The 23596-nt window shown below is 38.3% G+C and overlaps 1 protein-coding gene across 1 annotated transcript in view; it reads left to right on the top strand.

Annotated features, from left to right (window-relative positions):
* Positions 1 to 23596, top strand: part of Ccdc73 (coiled-coil domain containing 73) — a 140016-nt gene that overhangs the window by 11853 nt on the left and 104567 nt on the right. The window contains exons 2-3 of the mRNA XM_050146980.1: positions 6448 to 6599; positions 18277 to 18348. Of these exons, the coding sequence (XP_050002937.1) occupies positions 6468 to 6599; positions 18277 to 18348 (204 nt within the window). The 5' untranslated portion in view covers positions 6448 to 6467. The remainder of the gene's footprint in view (positions 1 to 6447; positions 6600 to 18276; positions 18349 to 23596) is intronic.

Genomic DNA, 23596 nt, shown 5'->3' with positions numbered 1-23596 from the left:
TAGGATAGGGTCATTTCAGGTTCTCTGTCCTCAGCTGCCCCAGGAACTAACTGGGGACATCGCCCTGGGCACCTGGGAGCACCAAATCTCTTGCCAACCCTAAGATGGCTCCCTTAATTAAGATGTGTGCTTCCCTGCTCCACTATCCAACCTTCCTTTATCCCAAACATCCCGTTTCCCAAGTTCCCCCCAACCTCCCCTTCTCACTTTTCTCTCCCCATCTCCCCTTACCTCCCTCCCACCCCACCCCCAAGATCCCATTGCCGGGTTCATTATTTTAAAATTCTTTTGTGAAGTTCTGTCAAATTTTCTGTTTCATTTTCTCTGAAAAAAATGTGCATTCTTTCCTCATGAAAATGTCTTATTTAGCTAGATATGTGGTGGTGAATGTCTTTAATCCCAGCACTTGGGAAGCAGAGGTAAGTATATCTCTAGTAATTTCAAGCTGACTGGGGCCACATAGTGAGACCCTGTTTTAAAAAAGGTCTTTTACAATTTCTTTTTTCAATCACTTAAAAATATCTTATTTTGTGCATATAAGTGTTTTGCCTTCATATATGTTTGTGCATAATGAGTGTGCCTGGTGCTGGCAGAAGTCAGGAGAGTGTTGGATCCTCTGTGACTGGAGTTATAGATGGTTGTGAACCACTATGTGTGTGCTGAAATCTGAACCCGGGTCCTCTGCGAGAACAGCAGATGCTCTTAGCCTCTGAGTCTTCTCTTTTGCCTCTTTCTCTTTTTTTAATCCTTAAACATACTCTCCTAAAACAGAATTGTAATTCCGTGAAATTCACACTTTTAAAACATACAGATCAGTAGTTTTGTTATAAATTCTGAAAGTTGTGCAACTACCACCATCACTATTACATTCCAGAGCGTTCTATTATCTCAACAAGAAACCATGCTCTTATTACTTATTCCCTGTCTTCCCTCATACCTGGCAACCACTTATCTATTCCTGTCTGTATAGATTTGCCAACTCCAGATGCTTAATGTAAATGCAATCAAATAACATGTGGCCTTTTGTGTTTGGTTTCTTTTACTGAGCATAATGTTGTTTAGGCTCATACATCCTATAGCATGTACCAGTATTTTATTCTTTTTTATGGCCCATACTAGTCTACTATATAGACATGCTGCATTCTGTCACTTCGTTTACCCATCCATCAGTTGATGGACATTTGAGTTGTCTCTACTTTTTACTTACTGTGATTGATGCTGTGATGAACACTCATGCACAGTTGTTTTCATGGGAATTTCTGTTTTTACTGGATTTACACCTAGGAGTAGGATGCTGGTCATCTTGTAGCTTCATGTTTAACCTTTTGAGGAACTGCCAAACTGTTTTTCAGAGTAGCTTAATGATTTTATAATCCCACCAGCAATGTAAGTGATAAGTTTTCCTTGTCTTGCCAATACTTGTTAATGTCTGTTGTGTGTGTGCGCGCGTGCGTGCGTGCGAGCTCACATGTTCATGCATTGGGGGTGCCTTGGGAAGAGGGGTTTGGGGGTGAATACAGAGCTTTACACATGCTAGGTAAGTACTCTGCTACTGAGCTACACATCTCTCTCTCTTTTTAAAATTTATTCAGCTGTATTATCTTAATACTTCTGAAATGTATCTCTGTGGTTTTGATTTTTATCATTTTAATAAGTAATGATAGCAAATATATTTCATGATATGGCCACATGTACACTTATGCACTTATTCTAATCTCATGGCTGTTTTGTCTTTTTACTGTTTAATCATAGTAAGCTATTATATATTCAGTGTAAAAATTTCTTTGTCAAATATATGCTTTGCAAATATTTTTTACTTCATAGGTTATTATAGTCTTCAAAGTACAAACATTTAAAATTTTGATAAATCCAATCTGCAAAACCAAATACCTTTATGGTGTTCTTGTTTATTTCTTAAAAGGAAAATTCTAAGTCTTTAGCAATTTTTTTAACTGCATTTATTATTGCTGTGACCAAAATAGCTGACAAGGAATAACTTTACAGAAGGAAGGATTTATTTCAACTTTTGGTGTGAGAAGATTCTGTCCATCGTGGTGGGAATGGTCTCTCAGGTGGAGACAGCTAGGCTCTGTTTGTGGTGGCAGGAACTTGTAGCAGGTATTCATTTTTACATGTCGTTAACCGGAAAGCAAGGTTGGCCTGTGATCCTCAAGACCCATCCTACAGTGACCCTCATCCTGCAGCTAGGTTCTACCTCCCAAAGGTTCCACAGATTCATCACAACAGTATCACAGCTGGGAACTAAGCATTCCAACACAAGAGTCTGTGGGCAGCATTTCACATTCAGAGCACAAACACTTGCTGTCCGTGTGAGTTTTTCATATATTCCTTCTATTAGGCTGACATTCCCGTCTGTCCTTACTTTGTTGAGAATTTTATCATGAGAAGGTATTGGACTTTGTTAAATACTTTTCTTGCATTTATTAAGATGATCCTATTGTTCTTTTCCTTATCCCATCAATATGGTTTATTACACTGAAAGATTTTTTTAGCATATCAAAACAACCTTGTATTCCTAGGATAAGCCCTACTTGGTTATGATGTGTAATTCCTTTTGTGTATGTGGTAAAATTTTATTGAGCACTTACATGTTCTTATTCCTAAGGACTTTTGGTTTATGGTTTTACTTCCCTGTGAAATATTTGTCTTGTTTCAGTATGAAGATAATATTGGCTTTGTAAAATGAATTAGTAGTGTGTTTTCTTTTATATTGTTATCCAGAAAGTTTTGTGTATTTATTCTTTAAAGTTTTGGTAAAATTTACCAGCAAACAATCTGGTCCTGAGCTTTTTATTTTGTGAGAAATTTTTCAACACTAATTCTGTCTCCCTACTCATGAAAGGTTTATGTTGATTTTTTTTTTTTTTTTTTTTTTTTTTTTTTTTTTTTTTTGTTTTTTTTTTTTTTTTTTTTTTTTTTTTTTTTTTTTTTTTTTTTTGGTTTTCTGAGACAGGGTTTCTCTGTGGTTTTGGAGCCTGTCCTGGAACTAGCTCTTGTAGACCAGGCTGGTCTCGAACTCACAGAGATCCGCATGCCTCTGCCTCCCGAGTGCTGGGATTAAAGGTGTGCGCCACCACCGCCCGGCGTTTATGTTGATTTTTGTCTTGAGTCAGTTGGGAAGTATCTGCTTTGAGGAATTGTCCCATTTATTCATAATACCTCATTTGTGGCTAACATTCTTTTCCATAGTAATGTGATGAAATGATTCATTTCTCCCCATTTGACTCAGAGCAGAGAAGAGCAGTTTCAATACTATTTAGGTAGTATTAGTGTTAATCAACATCCATTTTAATTTTTTTTTCAGATGTTGAGGGCTGACTTGGCTACCTAGGAACAGTTGATGGACCATAGTTTGGTATGGTGCCTCTCTGCCTTGATTACAGGATGTGCAACAAAGCAGCTCCTTTTTACCAGCTGTTCAGACCTCCCTCAGGGCAGCTGCTTTGAACACTCTTTGGATGTATTCAGTAAGCTGCTCAGTATGTGACTCCAGAAGGCACTACAACTGTTCAAACAGCTTGGGCCAGTCTTTTTGCCATTGCCAGCCTCAGTGCACTCCTAATTCGAAGTCATTTTCATCCAGGCCAATGTGGAAGTTCTTTCCATGGTGACCCAGTAGAAAATCTATAGTGGGGGCAAACACGATACTCTATTTGCATGAAGGGGCATGGAATGACTGGTGCAAAACTCCCCTGCCACTCACCCTCTTGTTGGCTACATAAGCAGACTCTTTGACTTTCTTTTCAAGACATCCTGGTACTACTGTCTTATGTGGCCTTCTGGTGGCGTATATTAGCTCTATTAAAAAGATTTTCTTAAGTGGGTTTGTCTCCTTTTGATCTTTATCATTAGTAGAGCAGGCTGAGTTGGTAACTTGGAAACAGTGGCAGCAGATCAGTAGCTGTGGTGGTAGTTGTGGCTGTAGGAGTAGTGGTGGTGGCAGGAGGGGTGGTGGTGGCAGGAGGGGTGGTGATGGCAGCAGTAGCAGTAATGGTTAGAGCATAGATCAGTAGGGGAAGAAACAGTGAGGAACAGAGATGCCAGGGCAGATTGTGGGTTCCAGTTGCTAGAAGAATTTCAGAGATGTGCCAAGCTTTAAGGGCCAAAGGTCCTGAAACCCAAGACTTGAGAGCTATAGCATTAGCTGCAGTCAAAGGCAATGGTTCTGACACTGTAGACAAGAGAGCTGTAACTGTTGCCACTGTAGTAGCTGAGAGTTCCAACGTCCAGGCTTTCCCAGGGATTGTAACACTGCAGTCACTATCTGCTGTTGCTGCTCACTGCTATTGGAAGTTGGTAATGACAACAGCTGGCAAATGTCAGGGACACTGTGGTTAAAAGCCAGGACAATGAGCGTCTAGCTGAGGGTCTAGAGCAGTAACTCACTGGCTTCTAAACCAGGAGGTTAGGTCTCTGACTCTCAGACCTGAAGTAAACCTCAAGGATGCTGGTCTAGCTCCTGGGTCATGGGTCCTCAGGCGTCTAGGGCTGCCAAACTAGAAGAGTCTCTTCACCTCTTCACGTCTCCACAGCTTTGTTCATGCAGAACAATAGGACTCAGGCAGCAGACGGCGTCAGCAACATTCCCTCGTTCATCCTTGAGTTTTGCCATCTGAATCTTGATAAGTCTACCTAAATGTTTGTCAGTTTTAAAAATATTTAAATTTTTTGCATCATTAACATTTGTCTCCTTCTAGTATCTGGTTAATTTATTTCTGTTCTCTCTTTGTAATTTTACTTTTGATTTCTCAGAACATGGTTGTCAACTTGACATACCTGGGAAGAGGAAACCTCAACTGAGGAATTGCCTTTATCAGATAGGCCTGTGAACATATCTGTGGGAAATTCTCTTGATTGCTGATGGGGTTGGGGAGAGCCTAGCTTACTGGCCACCCCTGGGCAAGTTGTATAGGGAAGGTAGATGAACAAGTCAGTTTGCAGGATTACTCCAAGGTCTCTGCTTTAGTTCCCACCTCCAGGCTCCTGCCTTGAGTTCCTGCTTTGACTTCTCTCCATGATGGACTGTATCATGTAAACTGAGATAAATTCTTTTCTCACCAAATTACTTTTGGTCGTGGTATTTATCACAGCAACAGAAAGCAAACTAGAACACTTATTATCACTCTACGTGCTAATACTCTGAGAGTATCAATCTTTTTTCCTGTGGTTGATTTTAAGATTTTTTTCACATTATTTTGGGTCACTTCACTGTGATAACTGTGTTGATTTTTTTATTTACTAATTGTGGCCAGTCTACTTCAAACATACCAGTTATCTGTTTTTTTAAAATTATGTATCTTAGATAATAGAGATTTAATGAATTAAAAAAGTCTGCCAGTGGCACATACTTATAATCGATGAGAGGCTGAGTTAGGAGTATTGGAAGAGGGAGGTCGACCTAGCGAGACCCTGTCTTAACAACACCATGCTGTTTGATAATTTCAAGACTGGCCTTATTTCTTTAAACATAGTAATTATATGCTAATGAAGTGCGTATCTGCTTCTCTTGTCACTCGCCTCTCTTTGCTGGTTCCTATAATGCCATACATCTTTCTTCTCCTGGTTAACTTTGTGTGCTGTTTATGGTCCTGGAAAAGCTCTGTGTGAAAATTGTTTGACTTCTCAGGATAATAGGAGGAACTTTATTTGCTTCTTCCCGTTTCTTCAGGACATTACCAGTGTGGAAGCATTTAAAACTGTGTTAATAGTTTGAAGTTTCTTTCACTTAACAAATGTATCTGAAATTAAAATTAAGGTAACTGTTACAGAAGTTAAGACTGGGAGAAGGGAATGTGGCAACAAAGGGGCCTGTGATAACGATAGAATTCTGCATTTTGATTGTGATATTAGTAGCAATAAATGTGCACAGAAGTATGAATATATATACACAAATAAATCCATGTATCACTGTACAACTGTATGGATTGTACTAATATCAGACATACATTGTAAATATTGCATCATTGTTATACAGGATGGTAATACTGATGATGTCTCAATGATACTGGAGATGTCTGGTTCATAGGACTCCCCTGTGCTTATCTGTGCAACTGCTTTTGAGCTTATAATCATGTCAGACTGTGAACACTACCTTTGCAAAGTAGCTTCATGTGAAAGCAAAGTTCAGAAAGAGAATGCATGGCATCAAGCCTCTGGTGAAGGGTCAATATTAGGAACCCAGCCTTCACAAGTTTGCTGTATAGGGTCAGAAAGTGTAGTCTTAAAGGGCACGCAGGTACAAGAAAAACCCTCAAGCATGAGAAGTAGAATAAAGCCATTTCTGCCAAGTGTCTTTCTATAAATATTGGAGTATGAGGGATAGCAGCATTATTATTTAGTGTTGAACTTGGAGGATTATGGGGTAATGTCTTTTTATGGGAGCTGTGGGTTTTCTAGAAAAACATAAGTAATCTTTTTGAATTGCAGGAAATGAAATAAATATTAACATGGAGGATAGCACTAAATCCTCAACATCTACCGTCACGCTTCAGAGTTCTTTAAAGACAATGGCTTCTATTCAGCTCCTGGATTTCAGAACAAATTTACTTGAAGCAGTGGAAGAGCTACGCATGAGAAGGGTGAGCCCCTCTTAAGGTTTTAAATAGAAAGCTTTGATTTTTCCAGTTTCTTTTTTCTTTCAAGACTCCCAAACAACCTCCTATTTATAAAGAAAAAATATAGCTTTGTGGAGTTGGTTCTCTTCTTCCTCTTCTACTTGGGTTCTGAGGATCAAACTCAGCTCAGAAAGTATGTGTGGCTAGTATTTGTAAAACGTACTGGCTTTAGCAGGTATGTTGGCTAGGTATGATGGCTTGACACCGCTGAGGCCATCTGAGAATAAGGCATCTTAATTGAGACTGGACTGTAGGCAGGTCTGTAGGGCATTGTTTTGATAGATTTGGGAGGGTCCATTTACCCAGGCTGCTACCCCTGGGCAGATAGTTCTGGATGGTATGAGAATTTGAGCAAGCTAGAGAGAGCAAGCCAATAAGCAGCTGTCCTTCCTCGCCTCTGCCTTAGTTCCTGCTTCCAGGTTCCTGCCATCATTTCCCTGGACTGTCTGGATTTCCCTGGACTAAAGCCTAGAAAATTTGATAAACTCTTTCCTCAAGCTGCTTTGGTCATGGTGCTTGTGCTGGCTAGTTTTATGTCAGATTGACACAAGCTAGAGTCATCTGAAAAGACGGAACCTCAATTGAGAAAATGCTTTCATAAGATCCAGCTGTAGACAAGCCTGTAGGACATTTTCTTAATTAGTGATCGATGTAGAAAGGCCCAGCCTATTGTGAGTGGTGCCATCCCTGGACTGGTGACCCTGGGTTCTATAAGAAAACAGACTGAGCAAGCCATGAAAGAAAGCCAGAAAGCAACATATGTTCACAGCCTCTGCATCTGCTTCTGCCTCCATATATCTGCCATATTTAAGTTCCTTGTCTTCAATGATGAACTGTTATATGGAAATATAAGTGCAATAAGCCCTTTCCTCCCCAAGTTGCTTTTGGTCGTGTGCTGTAGGAATTCCTGCCACCAGTAGTCTTTAAGTTACCTGCCCACTTGGGCGTGACCTCTTATGCTGATTAAAAGCGTGTGTCTGGCCTCTTTTCTTGCTGTGGGATTTGGTTGCTGTTCCCCTTTCCAGCAGAGGATTGTGATCTGTGAGTCTACACCTAAAAAAATAACCTTCTAATATACTCAGTTCTGAGCTAGTGTAAGATTTCTTTTAAGCATCCTTCTTCAGTCGTGGAGTTTTATCACAGCAATATTAACCCTAACTAAGACAGTGTTTTTATTATAGCAATAGAAACCCTAAGACAGCAAGATAGCTTTATAATGCAAAACTTCAAAAGCATTCTCTTTTGGGATTGTGCTGATCTAAGTCTGAAACTGTATTGTTAACTCTGTTGTAGGGTAGACTGCAGCTGCTTCTGGAAAGAGGAAATGAACAGAAGCCACTGTAGTAGTAATCTGGTTTTATTTGCTTGGCTTTGTTTCGGTTTGTTTTTGTTCTCATCTAATGTTCATTATTGACCAGTCATTCTCTTAAGTACTTTGTTGTTAGTATTTCTTTTCTTTTTTTTTTAATTTTAAAACTTACCAATTTTTTAAAGAATATATACTCTGTCTGCATTATGCTTTTATGTCAGAAGAGGGCATCATATCCCATTATAAATGGTCATGATCCACCATGTGGTTGCTGGGAATTGAACTCAGGGCCTTTGGAAGAGCAGGTGCTTTTAACTACCGAGTCACATCTCCAGCCCCCAATAAGTATTTTGTTTGTTTGTTTTGCGTTTTGAGACAGGGTTTCTCTGTGTCCATGCTGTCCTGGAACTTGCTTTGTAGACTAGGGTGGCCTCAAACTCACAGAGATCTGTCTGCCTCTGCCTCCTGAGTGCTGGGATTAAAGGTGTGTGCCACCACCACCTAGCTAGTATTTCTTTTAACATTTGCAAAATCTCATATTCTAGACAAGTGAACCAACACTCCTGTTCTGAAAATAAGCTACAAGTGAGAAAAGAAGCTGAAACATTATAAACTTTGTTCTGTTTTAAATTATTGAAATTTACTATTATAAATTTCATGCTATTTAAGTTACCTATTAGTGTAATATATAAAGATTTATATAAAAGTTATCTATTAGTGTAACAAAAATGTGTTTAAAGAAGAAATCCTGCAAAGTAATTTATAAAGTAATCTATAAAAACATGTCTTGATAAATGTAAAATGTTAACTTTCCTAAGTGAAACAACTTCAAGACACTAAAACTTCATGCTTTATGTTTCAAACGTTATATTTTGTTTGTTATTTGCAGATTGAAATTCATAACTCTTTAACTGTCTTCTGAGGAGGACTGGGTTTGATCTCCAACATCCATTAACAGCATGTGTGGTAGTTCAAGTAGTTAATCCCAGGGAGATAGAGTCAAGAGGTCAGAAATTCAAGGTCATCTTGGGCTACTTAGTGAGTTTGAGGCTGGCATTGGCTACATAAGATCCTGTCTCAATCAAAGAAACCTTTGCTGTATTTAAGGTTAGTAAAAGAACAGTGCATGTATTCAGTTAGTGTGTATGTGCATATCATTTGTATATGTGCGTGTGTGCACGTGTGTGTGTACGCTAGAGATCAAACTTAAGTTTTTAAAAAATATGTTTATTATTTTTTTGAGATGGTTCACAGAAATTGCCTGCCTTCCAAGTGCTGAGATTAAAAATGTGAGCCACCATGCCCAGTTTTAATACATATTTTTGATAATTCTTTGAGAATTTCATATATTTTAGTTAAAAATTTATATACTATTTTATTTTACTGTATGAATGTTTGCCTGCATGTATGTGTATACATGCTTCCCACAGTGAAGAAGGAATCAGATCCCCTGGAACTGAAGATACAGACAGCTGTGATCAATCATGTGGGTACTGGGAATTGAACCTATGTCCTTTGGAAGAGTAATCAGTGCTCTTAACTGCTGAGCCATTTCTCTAGCCCCTCTATATATGCTTGTATGTGTGGCCACCAACTGGAGTGTGTTCCATCTATGAGATGCCACACCATTAGGGAAAGTTCATTATCTAGGGGTAGGATTTCATGACTACTACTCTTTATATGCTGAATTTTTGTCAAGCTTGAGCTTGCATAGGTCTTGTATATGCTTTTACAACTACTGTGAATTCTTTTGTGTAACTACCATTTTATATCTGGAAAACAGTTTTGCTGTTGTCATCTACTGCCTCTGGCTCTTACAGTCTTTCCTTTCCATTTTCTGTGTTATAGAGGTCCCATTTAGGTCGGAACACTTGGCAGTGTAGGCTGAAGTTTCTGTCCTGCAAGCTGCTCCTAAGTAACTACACAGAGGCTTAATATTATATAAATGCTCAGGCTTATTACTAGCTAACTTACATTTTCAATTAACCCATATTTTTATCTACGCTTGCCATGTGATTTGACACCTTTTCTCAGTACAGCATGTCCATCTTGCTTCTCTCTGCGTCTGCTCCCTACTCTTATGATTCTACTCTTATTCTTCCCAGCATTTTCTGTTTGGCTCTTCCCCTAACCTTATCCTGTCCAGATGTTGGCCAGTCAGGTTCTTTACTAAACCAATCACAGAAAACATATATTCCCACAGTGTACAATAATATTTCACACTGCAGTCTCTTATTCTTTGCAGCTTATCTACTATGGGTCTCATGTTAATTGCCATCTCATCCAAAAAAGAAGTCTTTCTAATGACTTTTGAAAGATGTAGTAATTTATGGGTATAGCAATGTCATTAGGAGTAGGTTTAATACTACGTTCCTTTTGTTAATTAATGGCAGTAGGTTGTCCCCTATGGTATATGACCTTTCATTTTTTTCTTTTTCATTTATTTATTTATTTATTTATTTATTTATTTATTTATTTATTTATTTTGTTTTTCAAGACAGGATTTCTCTGTAGCTTTGGAGCCTGTCCTGGAACTATCTCTTGTAGACCAGGTTGGCCTCAAACTCACAGAGATCCACTTGCCTCTGCCTCCTGAGTGCTGGGATTAAAGGCATGAGCCACCACTACCTGGCGGCATATGATCTTTCTAGCCATATGTTTTTGGTCTCAATAATGGTACCAGGTATGGATTCTATCTTGGGAAGTGGCCTAAAATCCTAGAAAGGGGTTGGATACTCCCATGACATTCATGCCACTACTATACTGGTGGGCATATCTTGTCAGGTTGGTCATTATTTTAGCTCATAGGTTTCATAGCTGGGTAAAATTGATGCTTAATTTTCCCTCTGGTAGTGTACTTAGCACTGTGAAAGATTGCCATGGTTTAGGCAAGGGATGAAGCTTTCAGGTCAATAGCAGTTTGATTTCTTCATGTTCTGTGACTCAGGTATGTGGTATCTTCACCAATAGGGTCTTTTCATTAAGTTCTGGAGAGCTTGCAATAGTTGGGGGATTCTATGGGACTTCACTGGCCAACAACTACAATAGGAGTAACGCATTTCAGACATCAGATTTTTGTTAGCCTGTGATTTCTAGTTGAGGCATTATTGTCCTGCTATAGGGTAACTCCATAAACTCCTTTTATATATACAGATGCATATATTTATATTTTAGAAAGTTTTTTTTTCTGAAGTAGTTTTCATATGACTTTTTCAGAAGCCTTTAGTCTTAGTTACCCCTCCCTGTGTTCCCTACTCTACCTGCCCTCCCATCTCCCAACCTGTAGCAGAGACTGCTTGTTCATTTCTGGGTCACCCTGACCCAAAATAATCACACAGAAACTGTATTAATTAAAACACTGCTTGGCCTATTAGTTTATGCATATTTCTAGCTAGCTCTTACATCTTAAATTAATCCATCTCTATTAATCTGTATATCACCATGAGGTACCTCACTGGAAAGATTCCAGTGGGCTCCAGTGAGTGTCTTTCTCCTTCAGCGACTACATGGTGTCTCTCTGACTCTGCCTTTTTCCTTCTTTATCTGCTTAGAATTCCCGCCTTACTCTATTCTGCCCTGCAGTAGGCAAAAGCAGTTTTATTCATTAACCAATGAAAGCAACACATATACAGAAGGACTTCCCCCACCACCAACCTGTTTAATCCTCTCTGCTCCATTATCCCACTTTCTCCTTCTATCTCACTGTGCTCTTTCTTCCTTTCCTTGAAAGATCTAATTTTCTGATCTCTGTGGGTATTTAAAATGAAACACGTGCATTCATTTATTTTTCTTGCCACAGGCGGTGCTACACACTTTTATTTATTTTTAAATGTTACATACAATATATTTAGGTCATACTCTTTCCCTTCTTCCAACTTCTATCAAATCCCCTATTTTCTACCGACTCAACTTCATATTTTTTTTAATTTTATTTATTATGTATACAACTTTCTGCCTCCATGTATACCCACATGCCAGAGGAGGACGCCAGATCTCATTATAGATGGTTTGGAGCCACCATGTGGTTGCTGGGAATTGAACTCAGGACCTCTGGAAGAGCAAACAGTGCTCTTAACCACTGAGCCATCTTTCCAGCCCCATATTCTTTTTTTTTAAACAAACACAAAACCAATATGTTGGGATTTTGTCTTGTTTGAATTTGTGCGGATTCTGTGCATTCATTGTCAGCCCTGTTGTGTCTGGAAAACATTGTCTCCTTTCATTCATCACCTCTGGCTCACAATTGTTCCAGCTCCTTTTTCACATAGATCTCTGAGTTTTGAGTGGAGGAAAAAACACACATACTTATAGATTCAAAGTGAACACCCACAAATAATTCATTTTTCAGTTTTAGCAGACTAGGCTCATCATGTAGCCCTGGCTGGCCTGGCACTTGTATAGATCAGACTGCCTTGAACTCGAAGGGCTCCACTTTCCTGTGTCTCCCCAGTGCTGGGATTAAAGGTGTTCACCACTATGTTGGACTAAATTGGTAATGATACAATTTTTTTTTTTTTTTGGTTTTTCGAGACAGGGTTTCTCTGTGGTTTTGGAGCCTGTCTGGAACTAGCTCTTGTAGACCAGGCTGGTCACGAACTCCCAGAGATCCGCCTGCCTCTGCCTCCCGAGTGCTGGGAAATGATACAATTTGAAAATAATTGAATGCTTTAAATTAATAAAGATGTACAATTTAACAGTCTGAATCAACAAAATAGCCCATATTGAATCTATAGTATGTGCAATTTAGAATTTTGACTCCTTTTCTTATTTATTTTGAGGCAGTCTCCTGTGCTTCAGACTTGCCTTAAATTGGTGAAGCCAAGGATAGCCTTGAATTCTTGATCATTCTGCCTCTGTCACTGAAGTGCTAGATTTTTGATATGTACCAGTACATGCTGGAGATTGAACTCAGAAGGCTTCATTTATGCTAGGCAAGCTTTCCATCAACTCATTCCAAGATTTGAGTTTGATAAATAACCTTGTCAGACAGACCCATGGGATTGGTGATAAGGTAAAAGTGATCCATAATAGCACAGGGATCACAAATTGAGGATTCAGGTGGTTGGTATATGACTGGCATAGGGTAGGACTTATGCTGAACTTGAGAGTCTATATTGTATTGTATTGAAAGTAACATAGAAATTCCTATTTCAATGTAAAATCTATTGGAGTCAAAAAATTAGAAGGAGTTTGAATGTTTTTTAAAAAGATACATTTCTGATCCAAATCAGTTGTATAAGGAGGATGAAAGACATTTACCATGAGGCCTTTAGAACATTAAAATATACATTTACTTGTTGTCCTCCTATAAACCATTTCGGGGTCTTGTACTTTAAGAAGGTCCCAGTTTTGTAGGTACAATATACCATGCCAGTTAAGAACTGTGTTACCACATAGTGTGCGTCATGATAAAATTATAAATAAAATTACTTGAAAAAATCTGTTAAGTATCCAAATAGTAATAAGTCCTTGGGCTCTATGTAAACAATAAATATAATTCAGTGGACTTTTGGATAGTGTGAAGTAACAATGATTTGCTAAGGAAACTAAGAGAAAACTGACCACACAGTAGTATACTCTGTAGCAAATAATCTTACATCATCTTTCTGTGCTGCAAAATCAATGCCATTACTATTGATTGAATCATTACAGTCTGTAGAATACATATCTTTATTTTCAATGGAATTGGATAAATGGATATTAGCCACATTGCCAAAGTAGCATTGTTGCATACTTATACTTTCTTGGCATTTTGACTCCAAATTTTCCATTAAACTTATTTTTAATCTTTATTACTTAGCTTTTATGTTTTTCTTTACTCTATCAAGTGACTTTAAAAAGTTTTAATAAAAATGCCTGTGAGATTGTCAACGAAAGAAAATAAATTTAGCAAGAAAAATCCTATCTCCAAGTTCAATAAAGTATCCCAGAATATAGGATCCTAAAAGTGCTTATTTTTTATTAGATGCCTTAGGACTACAAGGATTTAAGTGTTTTTACAAAAACAATAAAAGAGGAGTAATTTGATGGTTTATTTACTCTTTATAACCTTTAGAAAGTGTCGTGCCTTTTTAAAGTGCTTGCTTCAGGCTGTAGTTTTACAAGATGGGCTGTGTTGGTCAGACCCTTTCAATTTCTGACCCTGAACAGATTTAGGGACCTAGCACATACAGTAGGCATGTGTTCAGGAAACCCAAACTGTAACTGGCTACTTTTACTCTCCTTTCAAATTTATAATCTGTCTTTCTAAAATTGCTCAATTCAGTTTCTCCATGTTGTTTGGTAAAAATACTGTGCACTTTTCTGTATATTTTCTTAGTTTAATTAGCCAAAAGTTGCTCAAGATAAATATCTCTACTATTGATGAAATGACCCAAAAGTTCATTTTTAAATAGTATTAAAGAGGCTGTTTTTATATTAACAGATTACTATTAGGAAAGTTTCTCATTAACACATTCCTATTATTTATTTTAAAATTATTTATTTTTGCTTTAATTTAGATGCATGTATATGTGTCTCTTTGTGACTATGTGCATGTGCCTGTGAGAGGCATCAGATGCCCCTTGAGCTTCAGTTACAGGCAGCTGTGAGCTGGCTGATGGGACTGCTGGGAATTGGAACTCATATCCTCTTAAACATTGTGCCATCTTTCAACCCTCATATCAATTCTTAATTTTTATGTTTTTCATACAACAACTATTTCTAAGTTTTATTTGAAAATGTTCTACCAAAATCAGAATGTACTTACATGTAGGCAAAAGGTTTTAAAACACATGTATGCCCTAGTGTGTGTGTGTGTGTGTGTGTGTGCATGTGTGTGTGTGTTGTATTGATGGACTCAAATGTATCATGGCATGTGTGTAGAAACCAGAGATCAACTTTGGTAGTCTGATCTTCCCTTCTATCATGTGGGTCATAGGGGTTAAACTCAAGTCACCACACTTGTGCTCCAAGTACCTTTACCCACTGAGCCATCTTACTGGCCCTGGTAAAGGGTTTTCTAACTTGTGTGGGCTATAAAGAGTATGAGGAGTTTTTCAAGAGTGTATTATAACAATCCCTATGTCTTATCATATCCACAATCTCTCTCTCTCTTTTAAGATTTATTATGTATACAGTGTACTGTTTGCATGGATGCCTGCAGGCCAGAAGAGGGCGCCAGATCTCACTACAGATGGTTGTGAGCCACCATGTGGTTGCTGGGGATTGCACTCTGGACGCCTGGAAGAGCTGCTAGTGCTCTTAACCTCTGAGACATCTCTCCAGCCCCATATCCACAATCTCTTAAAAATGTAATTCAGTATTCAAGAGACTTTGGAGGCAGATAATTTGGGATCAAATACAAACTCTTGACAGAGTTAAGACTGTTGTAGTATCCATTACTTGGGTGGTTGAGCCAGGAGTTACAGACTAACCTGGGCAGTATAGCAAGATCTTACTTCAAATATGAAACAAGAAAACAAATCAGCTGTCAACCTGACACAAACCTAGAGTCACCTGGGAAGAGGTAACCTCAACAAATTGCCTAGACAGATCAGACTGGCCAGTGAGCATGTCTGTGAGACAGTTTCTTAATTGTAACCGATGTAAGAGAGTTTGCACTACTGTGGGCAGTACCATTCTTGGCTCTGTGGGCCTGAAGGTAGTGAGGCAAACCAGTAAGCAGAAGTCCGTCATGGTCTCTGCTGCAGTCTCTGCCTCAGCTCCTGCCCACTTTCCTTGTTGATGGACTTAACCTGTAAGGCAAGTAAGCCCCTTCCTTCCTGGGCTTAGTGTTTTACAAGTTGACACAAATTAGAGTTGACTGGAAAGAGGAAAGAAGAAAGAGGAATTTTCCGTATTCGATGGCCTGTAAGCATATCTGTGGGGGCATTTTCTTTCATCTCTCTCTCTCTCTCTCTCTCTCTCTCTCTCTCTCTCTCCCCCCCCTCTCTCCTTTTTTTAAATTAAGATTTAAAAAATATAATCTTTCCCTATTTTACATATCTATTCCTGTTTCCACTCCCTCTCCTGCTCTTTCCCCATCCTACCCCCACTCTTCAGAAAGGATAAGGTGTCCCATGAAGAGTCAACAAAGTCTGATACTTTGAGGCAAGACCAAGCCTTTCCCCCCCTATATCTAGACTGATAAAGGTATCCCTTCAAAGAGAATGTGCTCCTAGATTGCCAGTTCAAGCACTAGGGATAAATCCTGGTCCCACTGCCAGTGGCTCCACAGACTGCCCAAGCCTCACAACTGTCCCCACAGTCAGTGGGCCTAGTTTGGTTCTATGCAGGTTCCCCTGCTATCAGTCTAGAGTCAGTGAGCTCTCACTAGCTCAGGTCAGCTGTTTTTGTGGGTATCATCATCATGGTCTTGACCCCTTTGCTCTTCTTTTGCACCTCCCTCTCTTGAAATGTAAACCAAAACAACTCTGAGATACCATCTTACTCCAGTCAGAATGGCTAAGATTAAAAACACCAATAATAGCTTATGCTAGAGAGGATGCTGGTGGGAGTGCAAACTTGTACAGCCACTTTGGAAATCAGTATGGCGGTTTCTCAGAAAATTGGGGATCAATCTACCTCAAGATCCAGCAATACCACTTTTGGGCATGTACCCAAAGGATACATACTCCCACCACAAGGACATTTGCTCAGCTGTGTTCATAGCAGCACTATTTGTAATAGCCAGCACCTGGAAACAACCTAGATGCCCCTCAACTAAAGAACGGATAAAGAAAATATGGTACATTTAAACAGTGGGGCATTTTCTTGATGGTTTATTTGGGAGTAGCCAGCCTACTGTGGGTGCTGTCACCCCTGGGAAAGTGGTTTGGGCTTAGAAAGCAAGCAAAGTAAGCCAAAAGCAGTGGTCCTCCATGGTCTCTGCTTTAGTTCCTGCCTTGAGTTGCTTCCTTGGCTTCCCTTGATGCTGGAATATAAACTGTGAATTGAAGTAAATCCTCTCCTTTCCCAAGTTGCTTTGGTCATGGTGTTTGTCCCAGCATCAGAAAGCAAACCAGGGCACTGAGAAACTATCCTTTTGCTACTTTGATTTTTTCAACTAAAATAGGAAGAATACCTGTCTCATAAATCTTTTCCTGGATCAATCAATATATAAATACATAAAACTGAGAACAGTATCATGATAAAATCTTACAATCTGCCTACTTAAAATAGTGTACCCACACTGACATAGTGAAAGCTGTATCTTCTACATTAAAAAATCTTTTAAAAGGTTTATTTTATATGTTTCAGTGTTTTCTCTTGTGCTCTTGAAGTTCAGAAGAGAATGGCTGATCCCCTAGAATTGGAATTAGTTGTAAGCTACCATGTAGGTGCTAGGAACTGGACCCAGGTCTCTCCTGAGCAATATGTGCTCTTAACTGCTGAGCTACCTCTCCAGTCCTCTTCTACATTTTAACACAAGTTTTTTTCAGAATAAATGTATGCATATTGTGTATAATGCACATATATGTATTTATTTATTTTTAGGTAAGTCTCCCAATGTTACTCAACCTGGTCTTGAACTTGAAATCTGTCTGTTTCCCTCTAGAGTAGGTGAGTTTACAGGCATGTACTACTATCTCTGGCCATTCAATTTTAATTATAGATCATATTATTACAAGATATTCTAATGTCACCTTCACTTTTTGTGTAGCATATAATGTTGGTATTTGTTGGCATGCACTTTCTTCCTTCTTTCAAGTTTAGAAAAGCCATGGTTGTGTCTTAGGGTTTACTTCTTACTGGTGTGAGTCAGAGAAGTCCTCATTGGTAGTTATTCATGAAGTACTCTTCTCTGCCAGTGACTTTATTTAGCGAGTACATGTAATCCCATATGGCAATGAGATAATGGGATGTGCGTGTTGGGAAGCTTCTGAGAAAGATTTCCTTTTTATTAAGACTGTGTTTTTTCTTTAAATAAAATTCTGTTTATGATGATGATTATGATATGTGTGTGTGTGTGTGTGTGTGTGCTCATGCTACAACATTTGTGTGCTGGTCAGAGAAAGCCTTTGTAGAGTAGGGTTTTTCCTTCTCCCTTTACATGGATTCTAGGGTTTGAACTAAGACCATCAGGTGCTAAGAGATGCACCTGTGCCTGCTTCTGCCTCCCAAGTGACAGGATTAAGGTTTATGCCACCATGCCTAACCTCTATCCAGATTTTGGATTACTTGATTGATATGGAACCACAGTCCTCTGCTGGATTTATAAATTTAATTTGAAGAATTCCAGGTTTCCCCCTGTGAATGTGAAGGTGTGTCATTTCTGTCTCACTAGAAAGAGCTGGAACTAAATCTGTGAAGTTTTCATTTTCATAGCATTCTTTTTTCTTTTCAATTTAGGAAGCAGAGACTCAATATGAAAAGCAGATTGCTAAAATTATTATGGAGATACAGGAACTGAAATGGCAAAAGGTAAGTATTCCCTTCTCAGATTATCATCTTCAGCATCTATTAACATTCCGGGGCTGGAGAGATGGCTCAGTGATCAAGACCATGCTTCTCTCGCAGAGGACCTGTGTTCTTTTCCCAGTACCCAGATAGAGCTCATAATCACCCACAGCTCCAGTCCCAGGGCGTCTGATACCTTTTTCTGTTTTTTTTTTTCAGGTTCCAGACATGGACATAGTATATATACATACATGTAGGCAAAAACATGTATACACATAAAATAAATCTTATGCTCTAACATTTACTACAACATTTTAAAATTTCTCACATATATTTAGAGGTACTGTAGCATTTGAAATATAGGCTCATGACAGTTCCCACCAAAATAAATGATATTTGTGGCTTCAGAATTTTTAAGCTTTCTAATATAACACCGAAGACAATTCTGTTGAAAACTTCTGTTTGCATCTAACAAATACTAAAGGGAATGAGTGTTTCTGAAGGTGCTGAAAGCTCAGGGCTAGGGCATGTTTTTGCAGGGTGGTATATCATGTACCCAAATAGAAAACGTATGAGCTATGATTTCATCTGTTATCTTATCTGCATTAAAACATCCAAGGTAACAGTTCTTATACCTTTCCACCAAAATAAAATTAATACCCAAAGAGCAAAGATTAAGTTGATGTTGCCTCTTCTTAGGGGTAATATCTCAGATTAACAATTCAAATGACAGAGCTTAAATCTGACTAGAAATTAGGGGGCATTTGAAGGTAAGACTAGCAACCAGGGCAGGATTATGTAAGGGACATATCTACATTCCTGTCCATGGAGAGAGAAAACAGGTGAATACTAAGTGCAAATTGAACTATGAGTAGATTTTTAAATGTAAGTTGTGCTTGGCTTGGCTTCTGAGTTTGAGACTGAGTCTTGCTGTATCCAGTCTGATCTTGAACATCTGTGCTCAAGTGATCTTTTTACCTCAGCTTTCTAAATAGCTGGGATTACAGGTATTTTCAGCTGCACCTGGCTATATCTTTTAGTTAGGAAGAATCAACAGTATTAAATTCAGAATAGGAGGATCTGGAAAGGTGGCTCAGCAGTTATGAGTACTGACTGCTCTTCTAGAGGACTCAGGTTCAATTCCCAGTAACCACATGGTAGCTGACAACTGTTTGTAACTCTAGTTACAAACAAGAGATCCAGTGCCCTCTTCTGGCCTCCACAGGTACTAGGCATGCAAGTGGTACACAGATATACATGCAGACAAAAAAAAACTCATAAAAAAATTAAAAGTAACTCAGATAATTAAAAAAGTTAATGTAATTCTTTTTAAAAATACCAAGAGCATGTTTGAGGGCTCTTAGGCTGATTCCAAAGCTTGTATTAACATAGAGGAATAGCTGGAAAGTATTAGAGAAAAAAAGGAGAATGATGTAGTGGTATTTTGATCCTTAGACATATTATAAAGCTATAAAATAATTAAAATAGGGCTAGTAAGGTGGCTCAGCTGGTAAAGGCACTTACTGCCAAGCCTAATGCTTGAGTTCAATCTTCCCACTCCCCAGCCTGTGACCTTCACACATATGTGCATACACACACACGCATACACGCGTGTGCACACACACACATTTAAAAAGTTAAAATAGTTTTGTTGTATATATGAATGTATATTCAGCAGATGTATCATAATACAACCCAGAAATAGAGCCAAATACAAATGGTAATTTAATTAATGATAGAATTAGCTTTCAAGTTAACAAGGAAGAATATATTATTTAATAAATAGTATTGAAGCTGGGTTTCAGTGGAAGAAAAAATAGAGCTAGATTCCTATAGTACTTTATAGACTTGTATAAATAAACTGTCCACACTGTTAACAGTGTGAAAATGATTGTGCTGTCTTAATCAGAATGTCATCAAACAACCTGTTAAAAATAGCCGTATTCTAACTCATTGTAGTTTGAACATTTTGTAATCTCAAGGTTTCAAAAGAGGCACATCAGGATGAGAATATAGAGAGGGTTTCTGGCTTTAGGCTCAAATGCCTTTATGTGGATAATTTTAAGTTGGAGGGTTGATTGGAATTGAAAAATTGTTATGTAATGTTTTAAGATAGGTCAAGGTAACAGCATGAGGATCTTGAAGCTACTTTTGAGAATGAAGCATTTTTTTTTTTATAAACTAGGTATTTTACCCAAGTAAACAAGTACTTTAAAGTTTCTTCATTGGTCCAAAACAGAAAATACTAGGCACAGTTTTCTTCCACAAACAAAATAATGTTGATGCTGGTGTTCTCAGACCTCTTAGTTCTGAGTGTTCTTCTTTCAGTTCTCAGTCCTTCTTCCTTTCTTCATCCTGATCTGGAGAGGAGACTATTTTTATTTAGAATGTAATAAATCAAATCTACACTGTTTTATCAAGTCATGGTAGCTTGTATGATTGATCCTGGCAATGACTGTTTATAATTTATATTATATTATATTATATATTTCCTGTCTTTTTAATATTGGTCCATTAGATAGGACAGTAGTTATAAAACAGTCCCATATTTGAACATGCCAACATGGAAAAATGCAAGGAAAAATGATTATTATCAATTATCCTAAATTAATAGCTAAGAGCACCAATTTAAACCAAGAGAACAGAAACTGTCTCTAAGTCACAACTTCAGTCCATTATTGGACTCATCTCACAGGTGGCCGAGAATTCGGAAAACAATATTGAGGCTAACAATTGGAGATATCACTTAAGAAATAGTATGCATTTACTCATTTAAGGTTCTGGACTGCCAACAAAGAGGAGATAAAATATTTAGGCATGTATAAGGAATTAAAACCTTCATAAAGCACTGCAGTTGGTGACTCTGATGACCTAGATTAGGAGACCACTTGCTTTTTATTTATAGAGCCATATGGTAAATATTTCAGACTTTGTAGATCAGATAGTCTTCCATCACAACTATCTAACAGCCATGGGCAGCCAGCCCTTAGATGAGTAACTATGTTCTTCTTTTTGGGGGGTTTTCTTTGCAACTATTTAAAAACATAAAAACAATTCTCTACATACAGGTCCTGTAGGACAAGTAGTTGGTCAAATCTGACCTACAGATCCTAGTTTCTTCTTTTTATTTTATTTTTTTTAGGTCTCACTTTATAGACCAGGCTGGCCTGGAACTCACAGATTCACCTTCTGCCTCTGCTCTCTGAGTGCTGGGATTAAAGGCGTGTGCCACTATCCCAGGCAGATTCTAGTTTCTTGACTCCTGATGTAGATCTCACTCTGTAGGCGCAGGAATAAAGGCCGCCTGTATTATGTATTTGCCTTACTGACACATTTCCTTTGATTGGGAGCTGTTTTGTTTTGTTTTCCTAAGACAGTCTGTTTCTACAGTTTTCTTATCATTTTCTAGTCTTAAATCACTTGGTAGCATAGAACTATAGGTATTGAAGAATGAAACCTAATATCTGTTTATTTAGGAGATCCCAAGATCTGTGCCCTGGAATTTAGATATTGTGCTGAAAGCCAAAGTAACTGATACAATTTTTTCAAACATGGTTTTCAAGTATTTCATTTCTTTCGAGTTTTCAGAAGACATCTTTGAGTTTTAAGTCATGTAGAAGAAATGTGCTAACATTCAGTATTGATACGATTTTGAAACCTAGTACTTTACTAGGTTTGACTGAAGTAAGGAAATACCTCAAATCGGGGGGCTTTGTTTTCCCTTAAGACTGCAGATGATGGAGACAGTGAGTTTCTGAATTAGGGGCAAGGGTTTACAAGGATTTCTGAGTGCTCTGTCACTAGAGAGCCTGTTTAGAAACACAACATCAAGAGATTCTTTTTACTTTCACAATGGTACCTCCATGGCAAGACATTTTATTTTAGTCCATCCTGGAAAGAAGTAGGCAATGATGAGAACACAGTCAGAACCCTAATTTTAGGAAGTCCATTTACAGGAGCTGAGGTTAGGATATACAAGAATGACAGTTTAACCAGGAGGGCTCTGCTGACACAGGAAGTATCAGCAGGGACAGCCTCAGCAATCTTAGTAAAACTTCTGTTGGTGCTATAATTGAGTTCGTTTCCAGTCAGTCCTTATTCTGATGGGTAGTTTCATGTAAAGGTTTTTAAGAAATTCCATTAAGGTCCTCTGGTGCCACCAAGTGTTTGTCCTTAAAGTGTCCTGAAAGAGATTTCTTGTGTAATTTACAACCACATTTTCTTTATAGTATGGAGCCTGTTGTGTGCATTACAAATAGCCTTTAAAAATCTCTCAAAAGATTTGGCTTTGGGGTATTACAGAGCCCAGGATCACGTATCAGTGAAGATTAGCTAGGGCATTTGCTTTCTGCTTTCGGTTATCCTTTTTAGTGCATATGTGCCCTCAGGAAGCATTAGAACACTGATGGTTGACTTTACAACTTGGATTCCTGTTGAAGTTCTAAATCTAAAACCTCTTTATATCTATAGTATTCTGAAATCATGGCTATCTACAGACGCACACCTGGTGATAATGTTAACTCACTTCTCTCATGATAATTGGCAAGCTTTGCTGAGTAAGATAATAAGTTCTGTCATCTTTGTTGATTTACCTCTGTTAAGGAATCATAATCTAGAGGTCAGTGGAGACTGTTGTAGCATGTCTGATAGTTCTCCTATTTCCATTAGAAATCTTAGCTATAAACAAATAAGATTGAACCTAGATTTAACTTAGAGAGAGTGCCTGTCTTAGGGTTTCTGTCATTATGAAGAGATATCATGACCATGGCAGCTCTTATAAAGAAAAATATTTAATTGGGATGGCTTACATTTCCAGAGGTTTAGTTCATTATCATCATAGTGGACATGGCAGCATGCAGACAGACATGGTGCTGGAGAAGAAACTACATCTGGATCCTGCAGGCAATAGGATGTGGTCTGGGATACTGGGCATGGCTTTAGCATATATGAGACCTCAAAGCCCACCCCACAGTGACACACTTCCTGCAACAAGGCCAAACCGATTGCAACAAAGCCATAGCTCTTTATAGTGCTACTCACAGAGTTACCTGCTTCTGCTTTCTGAGTGCTAGGTGTACATACCACCACACTTGGCTGATCATTTTTCATTCAAAACTATATTACATCTAAATCCTAAAATACACATATATAAATAATATATAAAAATAGATGCCAATGTGTATTTATGTATGAATATAAAAATGAATAATATAGCCAGGCGGTGGTGGCGCACGCCTTTAATCCCAGCACTTGGGAGGCAGAGGCAGGCGGG

This window comes from Alexandromys fortis, unplaced genomic scaffold (assembly GCF_014885135.2).
Source record: "Alexandromys fortis isolate MF-2015 unplaced genomic scaffold, M_Fortis_MF-2015_v1.1 scaffold_12, whole genome shotgun sequence".
Classification (NCBI taxonomy): Eukaryota; Metazoa; Chordata; class Mammalia; order Rodentia; family Cricetidae; genus Alexandromys; species Alexandromys fortis.
This window is presented reverse-complemented; position numbering and strand designations above follow the sequence as displayed.